At 37.9% G+C, this 18,882-nt stretch overlaps 1 protein-coding gene across 1 annotated transcript in view; it reads right to left on the reverse strand.

The window, feature by feature from the left end:
* Positions 1-18,882, reverse strand: part of DNAH7 (dynein axonemal heavy chain 7) — a 308,475-nt gene that overhangs the window by 205,714 nt on the left and 83,879 nt on the right. The window contains exons 15-18 of the mRNA XM_038420958.2: positions 18,221-18,445; positions 16,647-16,793; positions 14,369-15,054; positions 7,830-8,016 (exon numbers count right to left, since the gene is read on the reverse strand). Coding sequence (XP_038276886.1) covers positions 7,830-8,016; positions 14,369-15,054; positions 16,647-16,793; positions 18,221-18,445 — 1,245 coding nt within the window. The remainder of the gene's footprint in view (positions 1-7,829; positions 8,017-14,368; positions 15,055-16,646; positions 16,794-18,220; positions 18,446-18,882) is intronic.

Here is an 18,882-nt window from a genome sequence, read left to right on the forward strand (position 1 = left end):
AACCTACCATCTGTCAGGGTAAGACACTGCTTGATTCAAATCTTATTTAGTTTGTAGAACAAATTTATTTTTATTTTTTAAGTAACCAACTTTGATCCCTATGCTTGCTACTTATAATCCATCTTTCTATAGTTAATAAATATGTTTTATATTTTACCTAAAACAGTGTGTTTTGGCTGAAGCGCTTGGGAAATCTCAGCTCAGTTTACAAAGACTAGTTTGTGTCCATTCCGTATTGAGCAAATGGTGAACTGGATACTGAATTTATACTGGCCAGCCTTCTGGCCAGCGCAAGACAGTAAAATTCTGGGTTGCAAGGCTAGGGAGCTGGGAAGAACTGGCTGGAGCCTCTATTGTTGATTCATGAGTGGCTCAGAGAGCATTCCAGTAATATAGTTGGGTGTGTCCCTGCCTGTGGATGTCTGTGTAAGTGCAGTGCCTATCATAGCTTGACAACAGCATCACAGTGTGAGAGGGATATTCCAGACTGATGGGACAGAGGATTCAGCGGTCCCACAGTCCAGGTTGCACCCTGGGGTTCCCATCACTCCCTTTCTAAGAGGGTAATCAAATCTCATGGTTTACAGCATCAATAGATTTCTGCATAGATCAGAATTCCTTTTATCCCTTGCATAAAACATTACTTACACTCTGCCAGAAATACTGAGATGGGAAAGTTGTGGCAGGTGTTTTCCTACCTATGAAGGGTTAATATGGTTAAATGTCAGAGTTAGAATAACAGACTTTATCACCCATTACTAAATATTAAAGGGTGCTGTTGCTTTTTAAAATATAAAACAAAGGGAAATATTATAGGGTTTTTTCACATTCTGTAATGTGTAACAAGAGTCACTGCTGAACATGAACTGGATTTTTTATTATATTTTTGTTCTGTATAGGAGATAAAATAATTCATGTCAGGAATTGTATTGAGCTCTTTCTAAATTAATCCAGAATTTCAGCAAACAAAATTAATTCAAATGCTTAGTAGAGCTACTGTAATTATCTAAGTGAGTTATCTAATTTACCATAAATGAAAGAAAATGAGAGGTTTTGCAGACTTGTTAGTTCTAATGAATGTTATACTAATTGCAAAGAATGTGAAGTTGCTTGTGCATCAAGATCTATCTTTTAATAGGTCTTATGGTCAATATATAAGCCAAAATAATACTCACCAAATACCAATCTTTAAAAGCAAATTAAAATTCTAAATAAAAAGCATTACAATTATCCCATTCCAGTTAGCAATTATTTTGACCAGACATTTGAGTACTTTCAGTCTACCTACCTATGAAACACCAAATTAGTTGGTTATCGGTTTCAGAGTAGCAGCCATGTTAGTCTGTATCCACAAAAAGAAAAGGAGGACTTGTGGCACTTTAGAGACTATCTCTAAGGTGCCATAAGTCCTCCTTTTTTTAGTAGGTTATATAATTGATTTTGTTAGAAAGCACATATGCCTAATACCTGATTATAATGTTCCCTTGTAAATGAAGTATACTTTACATGAGCAAAAAAACAAAAACAAAAAATACCTGAAATTACCTGGCATTCTGTTATTTGCATCTTTAATTATATCAAACCAGAACATAATCTGAATTAAATAACTATTCATGCTTTTAAACCATATAAAGATAAACTGAGCTGTCAAAATTCAGACACAGCTAATAATTGGTTTTATAAGACAGCATTTAAAAGTGAATATTTAAGTACACTCTATAAAACTGTCAAAGAATAAAGTCTTTGGTTTCCTTTCTTAGTGCACAGGCTGAAATTGTGGAAAAGCAGCATCACTTGCCCCATAACCTCAGCCATGCAGAACACAATGCCATCCACAGCCTCAGAAACAACTCTGACATCATAATCAAAAAGGCTGACAAAGGAGGTGCTGTCGTCATCATGAATAGGTCGGAGTATGAACAAGAGGCTACTAGGCAGCTCTCCAACACCACTTTCTACAAGCCATTACCCTCTGATCCTACTGAGAGTTACCAAAAAAAAACTACAGCATTTGCTCAAGAAACTCCCTGAAAAAGCACAAGAACAAATCCGCACAGACACACCCCTAGAACCCCGACCTGGGGTATTCTATCTGCTACCCAAGATCCATAAACCTGGAAATCCTGGATGCCCCATCATCTCAGGCATTGGCACCTGACAGCAGGATTATCTGGCTATGTAGACTCCCTCCTCAGGCCCTACGCTACCAGCACTCCCAGCTATCTTCGAGACACCACTGACTTCCTGAGGAAACTACAGTCCATTGGTGATCTTCCTAAAAACACCATCCTAGCCACTATGGATGTAGAAGCCCTCTACACCAACATTCCACAGAAAGATGGGCTACAAGCCATCAGGAACAGTATCCCCAATAATGTCACGGCTAACCTGGTGGCTGAACTTTGTGACTTTGTCCTCACCCATAACTATTTCACATTTGGGGACAATGTATAACTTCAAATCAGCGGCACTGCGATGGGTACCCGCATGGCCCCACAGTATGCCAACATTTTTATGGCTGACTTAGAACAACGCTTCCTTAGCTCTCGTCTCCTAATGCCCCTACTCTACTTGTGCTACATTGATGACATCTTCATCATCTGGACCCATGGAAAAGAAGCCCTTGAGGAATTCCACCATGATTTCAACAATTTCCATCCCACCATCAACCTCAGCCTGGACCAGTCCATACAAGAGATCCACTTCCTGGACACTATGGTGCTAATAAGCGATGGTCACATAAACACCACCCTATATAGGAAACCTACTGACCGCTATTCCTACCTACATGCCTCTAGCTTTCATCCAGATCATACCACTCGATCCATTGTCTACAGCCAAGCTCTACGATATAACCGCATTTGCTCCAACCCCTCAGACAGAGACAAACACCTACAAGATCTCTATCATGCATTCCTACAACTACAATACCTACCTGCTGAAGTGAAGAAACAGATTGACAGAGCCAGAAGAGTACCCAGAAGTCACCTACTACAGGACAGGCCCAACAAAGAAAATAACAGAATGCCACTAGCCATCACCTTCAGCCCCCAACTAAAACCTCTCCAACGCATCATCAAGGATCTACAACCTATCCTGAAGGACGACACATCACTCTCACAGATCTTAGGAGACAGGCCAGTCCTTGCTTACAGACAGCCCCCCAATCTGAAGCAAATACTCACCAGCAACCACACAACAGAACCACCAAACCAGGAACCTATCCTTGCAACAAAGCCCGTTGCCAGCTCTGTCCACATATCTATTCAGGGGACACCATCATAGGGCCTAAGCACATCAGCCACACTATCAGAGGCTCGTTCACCTGCGCATCTACCAATGTGATATATGCCATCATGTGCCAGCAATGCCCCTCTGCCATGTACATTGGTCAAACTGGACAGTCTCTACGTAAAAGAATTAATGGACACAAATCAGACGTCAAGAATTATAACATTCAAAAACCAGTTGGAGAACACTTCAATCTCTCTGGTCACTCGATTACAGACCTAAGAGTGGCTATCCTTCAACAAAAAAGCTTCAAAAACAGACTCCAACGAGAGACTGCTGAATTGGAATTAATTTGCAAACTGGATACAATTAACTTAGGCTTGAATAGAGACTGGGAATGGATGAGTCATTACACAAAGTAAAACTATTTCCCCATGGTATTTCTCCCCCCCCCCACCCCACCCCCCACTGTTCCTCAGATATTCTTGTTAACTGCTGGAAATAGCCTACCTTGCTTGTCACCATGAAAGGTTTTCCTCCTTCCCCCCCCCCCTGCTGCTGGTGATGGCTTATTTTAAGTGATCACTCTCCTTACAGTGTGTATGATAAACCCATTGTTTCATGTTCTCTGTGTGTCATATCAATCTCCCCTCTGTTTTTTCCACCAAATGCATCCGATGAAGTGAGCTGTAGCTCACGAAAGCTTATGCTCTAATAAATTTGTTAGTCTCTAAGGTGCCACAAGTACTCCTTTTCTTAATTAAGGCTAAGTTTTAGTCATGGGTATTTTTAGTAAACGTCATGGACAGGTCACGGGCAGTAAACAAAAATTCACAGGACCAAGACCTTTCCATGATGTTTACTAAAAATACCTCTGACTAAAACTGGGAGGGGGGCTTGGAAGATGCTGCAGGTGCTGGGAAGAGGGGCCCAGCCCTAGGGAAGCACCACTGGTGCTGGGGAGAGGGGTTGGGTGCTTGGGGGGAGAGTCACGGGACGGGGGGGCACCAAGTGCTGGGGAGGGGGATGTGGCCTGTGGGGGCACTATGGGTTCTGGGGAGGGGGGTGTAGGTGCTTGGGGAGAGTCCGGCCCCAGTGGGGCGCCGCAGGTGCTGAGGAGGGAGGCATAGCCTGAGGAAGCACCATGGGTGCTGGCGAGGGGGGCACAGGTGCTGGGGGGAGTCACAGCCCAGGGGGCACACGAGTATGGGGGGTTGGTGGGGCTGGGGCAAGTCCCCTACCCAGCTCCTGGGAAGTGGTGACCCCAGCTCCCTAGCTCCACATGCTGCCTCCGCTCTGCCCCAAGCCCTGGTTCTGCAGCTCCATTGGCTGGGAACCACGGTCAATGGGAGCTGTGGGTGGTGCCTGGCTGCCAGCAGAGGCAGCATGAGGAGAGAGGAGTCCCCCACTGCAGGTAAACAGCAGCCCCAACCTCAAGCCCTGAGGTCCCCCACCCCACACACACAAACTCCTGCTGCTGGGGGGCGGGATGTCCCGAGGCTGCCCCAGCAGCAGTCAGTGCGACTGACCTGGGGGCTGCCTGAGCTGCTCAGGCAGCTCGTGGGCCAGCCGCACGGTGCTGCTGCAGAAGTCACGGAGGTCACGGAAAGTCACGGAATCTGTGACTTCTGTGACCTCCATGACAAACACAGAGCCTTACTTTTAATCTACTATAGACTTTTGTCTCAGATGTTTTAGCACAATCTTGAATTTCTTCCCCACAAAAATTTAACACTCCTCTTTTCTAGTTATTTAATTTATGAAAAGTAGAAATTAAATCACAAAGTAATTCATTCTCTTATGTCTTGCTTTACAAAAAGATATGTTAAAGATGAATAATCTATGATTATTCAAATTTGTGATGAAAAGTGAGGCAAATAAAAAAACAGTTGTATTATCTCTCACATCAATTGTATAACACAATGGCATCTAAAAGCAAAAAAGCAAGGAGCAGAGTCAAGTTTAGTATTGTGATTTAAGAAAAAACATTCATATTCATCGTGGAAATGCCTTCTTCTAAACCATAAAATCACGACACTATATTTCTGGACACAGAGTGCCATCTTCTGGGAAAAGATTCCTTTCCGTTTAATGCTTATGAAACTTCAGAAAGATTTGAATATCAAGTGGTACAATGGGTTATCACAATGCTCTGAAAAATATACTAAATATAAATGGATGAATCTGATTTTTGACATTGCAAATATATTGCATTCCAATAGTTATTTATATTTCGTTCCCATCTTAGAACTAGAAATTTCATATATCATCAAAATAGTAATTTCCCATAGAACTACAGGACTGGAAGGAACCTCAAAAGGTCATCTAGCCCAGTCCTCTGCACTCAAGGCAGGACTAAGTATTATCTAGACGATCCCTGACAGGAGTTTGTCTAATAGAATTATAGGACTGCAAGGGACTTTTAAGATTGCATTTTTAAAAGCAGGTTAGACAAACACCTGTCAAGGATGATCTAGATAATACTTAGTCCTGCCATGAGTGCAGGGGACTGGACTAGATGACCTCTTGAGGTCCCTTCCAGCTCTATAATTCTATGATTCCACAACCTCCCTAGGCAATTTATTCTAGTGCTAACCACCCTGGCAGTTAGGAAAGTTTTTCCTAATGTCCAACCTAAACCACACTTGCTATCATTTAAACCCATTGCTTCTTGTCCTATTCTCAGAGGTTAAGAAGAACAATTTACCTCCCTCATTCTTATAACAACCTTTTATGTATTTGAAAACTGTTATCATGTCCCCTCTCAGTCTTCTCATCTCCAGAGTAAACAAACCCAATTTTTTCAATCACTCATAGGTCATGTTTTCTAGACCTTTAATAATTTTTGGTGCTCTCCTCTGGACTCTCTCCAATTTGTCCACATCTTTCCTGAAATGTGGCTCCCAGAATTGGACACAATACTCCAGTTGAGACCTAATTAGTGTGGAGTAGAGCGGAAGAATTACTTCTCATGTCTTGCTAACAACACTCCTGCTAATACATCTTAGAATGATATTTTCTTTTTTTGCAAGAGTGTTACACTGTTGACTCATATTTAGCTTGTGATCCCCTATGATCCGCAGTACTCGATCCTAGGCAGTCATTTCCCATTTTGTATGTGTGCAAACTGATTGTTCCTTCCTAAGTGGAGTACTTTGACTTCGTCCTTACTGAATTTCATCCTATTTACTTTAGACCATTTGTTCAGTTTGTCCCATCACTTCAGTCATGCGGGTGAAATGAGGGGTATTAACGCATCACTTCACTTTGAATGGTCCCTTGAAATGTGTTAACTTCTTATGCTAAACAATCTGGTCCATCTTATATTTCCAAGACCTAAAGAAGAGCTTTGGGTAAGCTTAAAAGCTTACCAACAGAAGTTGGTCCAATAAAAGATATTACTTCAAACCCCCCCCCCACATCTCTCAGATACTCTATTTTTTTACTTTGTTATCATTGTATACCTTATCATTATAACACACGTTAAATTTAATTAAAAGATGGCAGCATGTGAGAGCCTGATGAAAATTTGTAAGGGTGCTAATATTCTGAACACTGTTCATATTGGGAATAACTTCAGAAGCTGAATGACTGACAATTCGGAAAGAAGAAATATATCCCAAATAGAATTGCTAGGAAACTCAGAAAATGCCTCATTTGTACATTATACTGCAAATGCTCCTCCCAACCTGTTGCTCAGAAAACTATCATTGGAGTTTGTGTATCCCTACATGTTATATATATATATATATATATATATATATATATATATATATATATCCTGGAAAAAGCCCAAATCAAAATACTTTTTAGACTATGATACATATATGTTAACATTTATCCTGATTATACAGTGGGTCTCAAGAAGATACACAAAGGTTTTGACCATGTAAAAATGGAACTTCACACTTTCACCTCCAAGCAGTAATTTCACATTCAGCACAATTTTAATGGAAAGAAATGGATATTCATATATCTTTAAAAGATTCGACAAAACAACGAATTTGTTACAAAGTCAGGTGGAAAACAAGCATTGGCAATGTCCCCATACCACGGAAATCATTAAGGCTGAATATAGATTTCTCTTTTAATTTATTATTTATTTCCTGATAGGTAACCGGTTATTTCCCTGATGTTCCAAGTTCGTAAAGCATATATTTCCTTCTTGAGTTACAGGGGGGCTAAGATAGAATATTTGATGCAGGTTTAACATCTGGGGTTTTAGAGATAGAGATATTGCTCCTGTTCATTATGTGATTAGATAAAACCCTTTAAAATGAGCAATGCACAGTTTAAAATGCACAGTTTCAGTATACACTTAGGAATGTTATAGCAGTCAGTCTTTAGTGCTGAAAGAAGTGAATTGTTTTTATATTATTTTGCTTTACATATTGTTTAAATTGTTTAATTTTACTTGTCGATATACTGTCCTTCTAGGTAGCTGAAATAGGTTTGACAACCAACATTAACAAAAAAAAATAAAGAATCAGGAAAAGAGTTAGTATGAAATATACAGAACACATTTTTATCTCGCCAGAAGCAATTTTCTGATACATACTACAAACGCACCCATTTTTTCTTAAGAGAGTTGTCATTACCTGCAAGGCAGATTTCATTAGATCTTTCCAGGTTTTATCCACAGCGGAGAATCGCCTACTTTCCTCAGGCATCTGAGCCATAATGTCAGGAGAGCTAAAAATTGGCTCCAAATACAGCCAAGTAGCTTGAACTTTCAGCCATTCATCCAGGATTTCCTGTACCAACAACAGCTTTCCTTCCCATTCCCTATAAACAGAAAACATTGATTCATCGATTGTATTAATACTAACAGTAAATCTTTTTACTTAGAATGTTAAGTTCTAAGACTTTTTTACAAGACACATACAAATTACAATCACTGAGGACCGAAACTGGACAACATAAATAATAACTTCAATTTATAAAGTACTTGCCAACATTATAAGTTTTTCTTCATATTAAGGATAAATTATGGTGACTTGTTCTCCAAAAGTACAATAGCTTTTTTTTTAACACAGATCCTTATTCCTCACTTCCCATACAATGCCTTTGCAGGCAGACTGGGAAATATGCTCTCATAAGCAAGAAATATATGCAACTCTTAAATGAAGGATGCCATCTTTGGTCAAAATGGGTATATAAATATTGAACTACAGTTTCCAACAATTAATTATTTGTGACATGGGTCCTAAACATGGGCCCAAAAACTGATGAAACTGAAATAACTCAATTGGTGTAGTTTGGCTTCTAAATAAGGACTTGATCCAAAGCCATTGAAATCCATTGGAATATTTCCATTGATCTGAGTGAGTTTTGGATCAGACCCTGAATGAGAATCTATGTACTTTCAGGAATGTTACCGTGAACAGAACTCTCAGTTTAAGTATGTGCTATTATATTTACAATAAGGAAAAATTAAGGAACAATGTACCCCACAACACACAACTGTACATAGTCTGCAAGTCCACCAAAAGTTTTTCTGTCAATATCATAAATCATTAGAGAATGAGAACTCAAATTCTAGTAATGTCACTGAAACCCTATGATGGAAAAACAGCCTTAACCTATGTACAGAATATTTTGGGCATGATCTGGAGCCTCTGCTCATGTGACTTCATTGGAACCACTCACATAGCAAAGCTACAGGAATTCATAGATCTCATAGATTTTAAGAGGTTACATAGGAACATTCTGTTCACCTAGTTTTCATTACATAGGCCACAAAATTTCAAATAATGATTTCTGCATCTAACCTTGCAACTTGTGGTTGAACTAGATAGTTTCTTTTAGAAAGAAATTAAAAGTCTTCATTAAAAGACTTCAAGTGTTAGAGAATTTACTACATCCTTTGGTAATCAGTTCCAATAGTTAATTATCCTCACTGTTAAAAATTTGTATTTTATTTCTAATTTGAACTTTGCTGATTTAAATTTTCAGTCACTGAATGTTGCATGCCTTTGTCTGCTAATGAGACCTCTAATATTAGGTATCTTCTCCCTTTGTATACATATTGATCACAGTTAAATTCTTTTTAAATTTTCTCTCTGATAAACTAAAAGGATTTGAGATCTTTTAGTCTCTCATTATATAGCATGTTTTCCAGACCACAGATCATTCTTTTAGCTCTTCTCTGAACTCTTCCCAATTTTTCAACATTCTTCTTAAAGTGCTGAAACCAAAATTGGATATAAAATTTAAGTATTCGTCTCACCTATGCCATAGGAGGTAATATTACTACTAGGGCTGGTCAAAACTCAAAATTTCCATTTTGTGGAAAATTTTGACTTTTCAAACTTTGTTTTCATTCCAAATCAAAACAAAAGCAAAATAGTATCAAAATTTTCCACAAAATGGAAATTTAAAAAATGTGTTTCTAAAATTTATTGTAGACAAAATTTGATATTTTTAAAATTTATTTTGTTATTATATTTACATTATTTCATGATGCCTGTAGTAGTAGTGTACAAGTACAGTTCATATTATGTCATGTTGATACAACAGCTAAAATATTATTTTAGTTCAGTTTTTAAAAATACATTAAGAGCAGCTGTTACTTAGTACAGATTGAAATATCTTGCCTTATTTTCTAGATGAAAATGTCTGCTGGTTGTGTTGTAATTAAGCAGTTTGCCACTAACACAAAAGATGTCAGTCTGAACTAAATAGCAGTGGTGCTTGATGTTTTAAAAAAAATAAAATGTAAGAGTAAAATATGTTGACAGTTTCATATCATATGATGACTTGACATAACATGTCAGATTATGCACTACTACTACTGACATGTCATGAAATAATGCAAACATAAATATAAATAAAAACAAATTAAAAAAATTGGAAAAAAGTTTCAAAATAAAATTTGAATTTTTCCCCAAAACTAAATTTTTAACCACAAATCTGTTTATAAAATATTTGTTTTCATGGGAAATTTCATCCAAATCAGTATAATTTCATACACAAAAATCCTTTTTCTCACAACTGCATTTTGCGATGGCAAACTGCTTAGACAAAAAATTTCCAACCAACTCTAATTACCACTTGCTTGATGTTCCCGTTTCTCTGACATAAGAGAGAGGAACACAAACGGTATTAATACCCTGCCCTATATTTTGTGGGACTCTGTGTGAAATGACATAAGTGGACCACATCTAGTTTCTTATTTCATCCTATACCACTGGCAGCTTTCTGCCTGCATCTGACCTCTTCACCCTCCAAAGGCTGTGACAACCTCCTATTTCACCTACTCCGATAACTTCTCCATCCAAAAGGTGGAGACAAAAATGCAATTTTGCAAGTAAAGAATCAGGGAGAGCAGTTAAAGAATTCAATCTATCACAGTTTGCTGCCACCAACATCAGACAGAACTGCAGGAAGGAATCTGGGATTGTGCTCTGACAAGTGAGCCAGAGTTATAAATGTTTTCCTGTATCTTGGAAGAAGGGGCTTTATGTGAGGTTACACAGGTCACAGACCTTAAAGTCTACACTACACTATTATAAACCTTGTCAATGTCATCAACACCATGAGATGGAATTACAATATTATACTGTATCTATGGACATTTCTTTCACCGTTGAAAGCACCACAGAAACACATCACAATAAACAGTAAACATAACACAAGAGTCATTGGCCAGCAATCTTTCTACACATTTCACGGTCTTCAAAGCCTTGAGAAGCACACCTTTCTATACATGCCATCCAGTCAGCCACATCGTCAAACTACTTGTTGCCAGCATTCCCTGCATCTGGAACCATAAAAGCTTGCTTTGGCAATCTTCCTCCACTCATCCAACCCATATGTCCCACAAACTCAAGTTATCTTCATCTGATTGTCTTGATGATATCAGATATCATTCTGGTTATGCTGTAAATTTAAATGATTGCCTCCTCATTAGTCAACTGTGAAATATAGCTAATGTGCAGCAAACACTTGTAGCATTTTAATTTGAAGGTAGAAAGCCTCTTAACGTCCTGTTTCCTTCACGTCTATGCCTCATCTGCATATAGCAAGATGCTGAAGACAAGAAACTTCAGCAATTTCATTTTACACTTTGTGGTAACACCTTTGCTTCTCCAAATGTCTGAGTGTCTCCAGACCAGCAGCTGCAAGTCTAATTCTATGTCAGATCTCTAAGTAATGTTTTATGTCCCTGGTAATCATACTACCCAGGTATTTGAAGTGCTCAACACACTCCAATGCCTCCTCAAGATTTGGGGAGGAATATCTTCACCTCTTCAAAAGAGATATCACCACTGTCTGTGTCTTTTTGTGTGATACCTTTATAATTTGTCCACTCCCCCCACTACTCTTTCTAGCAGTTTTTGCACCTCTTCTTGCAACGAGCCAATCTGGTCACTATCATCAGTGAAATAAAAATGACTAATTTTTTTGTCCATGGTTTGGGACACCATTCTGAAGGTTTTCATCAGTGGCTCTTCTTAAGATTTCCTCAAGATGACAACTGAAGAGGGTTGGTGATAACAAAGCAGCTCTGGCTAACAACTATCCTCAAGGCAAACCAATTACTTTGCACATGCCCCACAAAAAACAAAGCCATCACGCTTCCATAGAGATTTTTGTATCAGACTTCGTACATTTTCACCAAGTCCCACCAGCCACAGGATTGCTCAAAGAGATTTGTGCCATATGCTGTCAAATGCTTTAACTAAATCCACAAAGACATGGACCACCTTCCCATCATTCTCCAGCACTTTCTCAGATAGCACATGAAGATTGAATATTTGCTCCACTGTATCTCTCTTGGTCTAAACCTGGCTTGTTCTTCAGCCAGAAAGTTCTCTACCTTGGATGCAATTCTCTACAGGATGATGCGCAGAAGTATTTTATAGGTGTGTCAATAATGAGATTGTGCAGCAATTTCTACAAACAGCTGGGACCCCCTTTTTAGCAATAAAAACCATCAGTGACTGTGTCCAAGTCTTGGACCATCTTCCAGATGCTGAAATCACATTGGCAACCTTATGATACACCCAGATGAGTGCCTCTCTTTTAATTAATTCTGCTATGTTATCCACTCCAGTGATTTTATTGTTTCTCAGTGTTTGCAGTGTTTCAGTGTTCACACCGCATCCTCAACTTCTTCAATAGGGATAAGTCAACTTCTCCAGTAGATTTCCTCTGCCTCTTACACTTTCAGCTTAGAATTCATTTGTTCCTTTGTACAGTTCTCAGCAATACCTGCCACAAGTGCTGGGTGAAACATTATAAACCTTTTAAAAGAGTCTTAATGGTTTGGTAGGCCTTCCTACTGGCATTTGCCACAAAAGAGTTCTGTATATCTATGCACTGTCCTTCAAGTCACTCTTCTTTTGCCACTTTAATCAGTGCATCAATCTCTTGCATTGTACAGGAATATTGCTCTCTTGCAGTTTCATCCATCTTCCTTTGTGCTCTTAGCTTCCTTCATTGACCACACAACTCAATAATTATCTCCGTGATCCCAGGGTTCTTTGTAGGATCTGTTTCCCCAGGAGTTTATTCACAGTCTATAATGCAGATGTTGTCTGATCTACACTACCTATGCAGAGGTTAGCTGTTTGAACAAAAGCTGCAATCATCTTCCTAAATTCAATTTTTGTTTCACAGATTTTCTGTTTGTCAACATTATAGCAGACTCTGAGGGTACTTGCTAGTTATTTCGTGCTTCACAGTTTGATCTTCATGTTGGCTATAACTAGGTTATGATTAAATAGGTCAGCTTTCTTGAAGGACTGAATCCCCATCACACCAGAACACCATCTCTTCAAGACCATGATGAAGTTGATCTGGTTCCAAGTCTGCAAAACCAGCCATATAAAAGTCCTTTGCCTTCACAGTTTGTGCTTGAACAAGGTATTCATTAATACTATGTAATTTCCAGTCGCAAATTGCATGAGCCACTATTTGTCTTGCCCTACCCCAATCTCCAACACAGCTGCAGCATTCTGGGTAATTCTTAGGACCAATACTATACATATTTTATGATATATGTAATTATAAATAATTATTGTTTAATATATTTCAGTGGAAATTTTCATTTTTTTGAAATTAAGAGAGAACAACCATTATACTACAATCAATCAGGAATTCCATGATGAATATTTTCATTATATATATTTGATGAATGGGTCAACTCAAACAATATTTTTCAATTTAATATCAACTAAGGATGCGCAAAGATTAGAAGATTCAATTTAAGTTTAACTATTTTATTTACATATATCATTGTAAATGTAAGATTTTCATGTTTTTTCCAACGTGTCTAAGCCTGCTGGCTTTAAGAACAGAGCAAATTATTTACTGAGGAAACTGGGTAGGAATTAGGGAAAAACCAAGGTGAGAGAACCAAAATAATTTTGTACTTGTTTTGGTTTTTCATTTTCTTCATTCCCTTTATGTGGAGTTTACTGACTCCAATTTATTTAATATTCAGAAACATTACAATTTAAGTAAAGATAACAGTTTTCCCATTGGCCCACTACTTTCCCAATTATGCAGCCGTTATTTATTATTAGGCTTGTCTACACTACGGAGGGAGATCGATCTAAGTTATGCAACTTCAGCTACGTGAATAACATAGCTGAACTCAGTGTACTTAGATCTACTTACTGATCTACTTACAGTGTACTTAGCAACTCCCCTTGCACTTCTTGTTCAGGTGGAGTACAGGAGTTGACAGGAGAGCGATCTGCAGTCAATTTAGCAGGTCTTTACTAGACCCGCTAAATCGACCGCCAATGCATCAATCGCCGTGCATTGATCCCCTGGTAAGTGTAGACAAGCCTTACTCTGTTGAAATAAATGTAATGTTAGGCCGCATCTTGTACATTTGGCAGCACAGCATGTGCATCCTAAATGAACATACTAAAAACATCCACCAGCTATCAAGTGGTTAAGCAGTTCCCTCACTTTTAATTAAAAGTAAAAACCAGCTATGTGGAATTAAATACTGGTACCAGTAAATGGTTTTAGCCCTTTTAAAATGACATTACCACCCTTATTGGGGTGGATTACCAAAACACAGAAACATACTATTCCAATCATATCTTTAGGTTAATGAGAATAACTCATTTTGACTTGTTAAAGTCACTGTTGCTTTCTATTAGTAAAAACATTTTACCTTATTTTTTTTTCATAAGGCTTAATGAATGGAGATCCTCTCATGGTTTGTGTTTTGACAATGTGGTCATCCAATAACATCTGAATATCATCCACTGATGACAAAATATAGGTTCCTGTTTCTCTATAAGAAAGGAGGATAAATTCCATTGTATCCCATTCAGATATCATTTTCATCATGGCCTTCTCAAGTGAATGTTCTTTGCTGGCTGCTTCACTGATAGCCTCAAATTTATCCAAGTATGGATCAAGTTGCATATCAATATATAAAGAGACAGTTGAGTCTTCTGAAGGATTCAGTGAAAACCCAACAATTTCTGACATGGCCTCCCAGTGCCGTTCTTGCAAACCAGGGTTACATATCACCTGGATTAAAGGAAGATGTTCTTTGAATTCTTCCACTTTTGCTTTAATCTTTGTTGTCACTGATAATGCAATTGGGGAATCATGGAAGGTTTTTTCTAGTTTATATAGTCCACGCCAATAGTTTCCTACATCTATCTCTACTTGGTCTGGATTCACCTTTGTGAATAATCCCTCCATCCAGTTTCTGTGTTTGGTAGTGAACTCTACAGTCATATCATAGAGACGAAGATATGGGTTAAGAGTGTCTTGGATTTTTTTACGCTGAGGGTACTGAGAAGCTATCCATCCAAAGGCCTCTTCTTCTGCATTAAACTGATCAATCTGTAAAGGCAAAAGTGAGGTATGAAATATAGAACACTTTGCCCACACCCACTAACTGTTTATACATTAATATTTATACATATATATTAATAGAAAACATCTAACTGTATATTACAAACATTTAAGATGATACAGAAGCAAAGATTTAAAAAAAAACAAAAATATGAGGACATGCCTATCTATATAAATAAAATCACAGTATAAATTAACAAACAACCACCCTTAATCACCTCTCTCAACCCATCATCATCAGTGGTTCACAAAAATAGATGAGCATTGAAGCATGCTCTTAAGGTCAACAAATTCACACTCGGATGCAAGACTAAAGAGTGAGCAAGTCCCAGAGTCAAGCATCTTTCATAGAAAACACTCTACCACCAGCCTCCTCTCTTTTAAAATGAGACTGTCCATTCAAGCTTTGTATTTCTCCAGTGCTGGCATACAGTTACTTTTGCATGGCACAGGTCAGAACTGAGCCAACAAAGAAGGATGCAATCAGCATACTGGATCCAAAGCTCAAGCCCATAGTCAGTCTTTCTACTAACTTCAGTGGGCTTTGAATCAGGCACCTACAACCCAATTCTGTTTCCAATGAAGTCAATAAACATTTTGCCACTGGCTTTAATGAAAGCAGACCATGACACTCTTAATGGCCCAACATACATGTTGGGCAGTAAAGGAGACTACACAGAACTACACTATACCCTGAAAGAGAGAACCATCAGGGTGGATGAGCACCTACCCAACACTAACTTCTGAAACCCCTCAGAAAGACAGAAATGCCAGTTAAATGCTACTCCTTCAAACCCTAGTAGGGACCATACATGCGTTATCAAAACTTCATTGTTAATAGTACTGAAGCCAGCTGACACATCTAAAAAAGAGTCAATATAAATACCTGAATCCAGATCCTTGGCCCCTGAAAAATCCTTTGTGCATCACAGCTGTTATACTTATCTTCTTTGTTAAGTGCTTTGAAATCTTCATATGAAAAGCACTATAAATGGGTTAGGCATTATTGCTTGCTTTGCCTTTGTCTTGTTCCATTAACGGGTTGGTGGTACAGGTTCATATAGCATGTGTGACTGGCACAACTTTTACAAATCAGCTGGCCAGGCCTGACTTTCTTGTTTTGAAACTGGAGTTTTCCTTCTCCTAGTTGGACTGCCTGCCACAGCTGACAAGCCCCATTGGCCAGACAGAGGCACAGAGAAGAGAAGTGACTTGCCCAAAGTCACCCAACGAGCAACTGAGCCAGAAATGGAACCTGAATCCCAGTCCAGCCCCCTCTCTATTTCCTCTACCGAAATAGGTATTATTACTATTAAGGTAACAGCTGATCATTCCCCAACAATTACCACATTTGCCAGCACAAATTAGAATAGCCATGCTGCTATAATAATGGGCCCTAGAGACTCGTTCAGACCCTTCAGTGTCCAAGATCAGGGAAAATTGGTAAATATCTTACAGAATGAAGCAGCAGTTGAATTGCCAATAATTTTTACTACTGGTCAATAATTGTTTCACCGTCAAAGCTTTTAATTTTATACAAATTCATCCATTTACATTTAGGACAAATTTTAAATCTATACCTTATCAGCAGCCACATCCAACTTTGTATTCAATGCCTGAGCTTTTTTTAGATATCTGTTGACTTCCTGAATGTCTCCAAATGTGTAAAATTCTTCAACTTGCTTAGAGTAACTCTCCAGTTCCTCAACAAATCGTTCACAGCGTATCTAATAAAGTGACAAATAATGTTATATACTTGGGTTCAAGAGGAATTTCGCCTCCCTCTCCCCACTCCTAAGTCCCACTGAAAATCAATGGAAAGTCAATAGCACTTGGATCCTAAGTGTCTTGGTCACTTTTAAAAGTGGGACTTAGCTGTCTAAGTCACTTAGGCCTTGTGTGCTGCGTGAAGAACACCTAAATACCATTAAAAATCTGAGCCTTGGTGTATGTTATGTTCAAGTATCAGTACAGGTCAATGCCTGTGACAGAATATAAAATTATATGGACCATTTACCTGATCCAGTGTAGTAAATTCTATGCCACCTTCTGACTAATTACCATTTTCTTAATTTTTGAAAAACACCAAACACATATGTGGAAAGTATGATACTAAGATCTGATTTTCAGTTTTGGAATCAAGCTTTGTGCCCATAATGCCCCTTTCCAATTACATCCAGATTTCAACCAGTAGTCAACAAACCTAAGAGTTTGCATCAGGTCATGCAAATTCTTCAAGAACTCCCACTGAAGTCAGTTTGTGGTCCACACATTGGTTTACCAAACACTGAAGTCAACTGGACTACTGCAATGAGTAATGTTTTGCAGTCTTTGTGAACATACTGAACCCACTGAATCAATAATACAACTGACATAAATTAAAATAATCATACTTACATTAAATATTGATAAATAAAACATTCACTGTTTACTTTTATGTGAAAAGGTTTTCCATTTCTAACCTGCATTTATACACTACAAAAATCAGTGACATCCTCTAAAACCTTGTCAATAGTATAAAGAAAAATATTCTAGAGATAAAATACTATATGTAAAATATAACTGATTTTTTTAAAAGTACAAATAAAATAAATGTGGTCCACAGTAAATCTACAGTTACAAAATTCAATTATTTTAAAATGATCCTAGAAGCAATATTCACTTTTGTTATTGAATGTCGATAACTTTCTTGACAGAACTACATTAGCTTTTTATTACAACTGGCATATTTCTGTTGACGTCAGTGGGGCTACTCACATGCTTTAAATTAAGCAGATGCACATGTATTTTCAGGATTAGGGCTTTAAAAGTTTCATACATACAACTCTCATCAACATCTATGGAGGTCCTGTACAAAGAAGGCTTACAGGATTGGGCCCAAACTGTGAAATATGGTTTAGATTATACAAGTCATTCATGGTATGTGCAATCAAATGAATAAGAAATCAATACAAATTAGTTAATATTATATATTCTGATATGTGCTGTTCATATGTTTATTTAATGTAATTAATTCTGTTATTTAATTGTTTTTAAAAGGAGTGGTGTAAATAAATTTTAAAAGATTATACCCATCAATATGATTTTTTTGTCAATTGTGTTATTTAAAATATTTAAACACCACAAAGGTTTTGAAAATGCTTTCATTACCAACCTTAAGTCCCTCTTGAAATTGCTCTGTTTTTTCTTTAATTATCTTTCTGTGCTCTTCAAAAATATCTGACATTCGAGCATACCACTGAAAGACGCTATTATTCAGTCGAATATCTGCTGGTGAAAAGTTTGCACACTCTATCAGGAAAGCAAGGCAATTTTTAGAGTCCACTAATTTCTGTTCCAACTCAAACATGTCCCGTGTTTCCACTTTCTGTATGTATGCCTAGGGGATACAAAATTAAACAACATAAATGTCTTCCCAACAAACCCCCCAATTTCTTTAATCTATGAAGATATCTAAAACAGTCCTTACATATTAAACATGAAGTCTGTGTTCAAGATGAAGTGGGCAGTAAATAAGTCTACAGTCATAGGACAAAGAAAGGTTCATTACAGATTGCTGTAATGAACCATAAAAATCCAGTGTCTTTATTAAGTCCATGATTTCTGGTGTCTAGCAACGTCAGAACCTGCACACCTTCAAAAGATGAGCCTGGAAACTTAAATTCATAACTCTGCTAGACACCAAAAATCATGGATTTAATAAAGACACTGGATTTATGGCTCATTACAACGATCTGTGACCTACTAATCCTTCTTTGTTTTAGGACTATAGTGGTGTTAACTGCCCATTTCACCTTGCATGGTCTCTTGCAACAT

Source organism: Dermochelys coriacea, chromosome 11, assembly GCF_009764565.3.
Source record: "Dermochelys coriacea isolate rDerCor1 chromosome 11, rDerCor1.pri.v4, whole genome shotgun sequence".
NCBI lineage: Eukaryota > Metazoa > Chordata > Testudines > Dermochelyidae > Dermochelys > Dermochelys coriacea.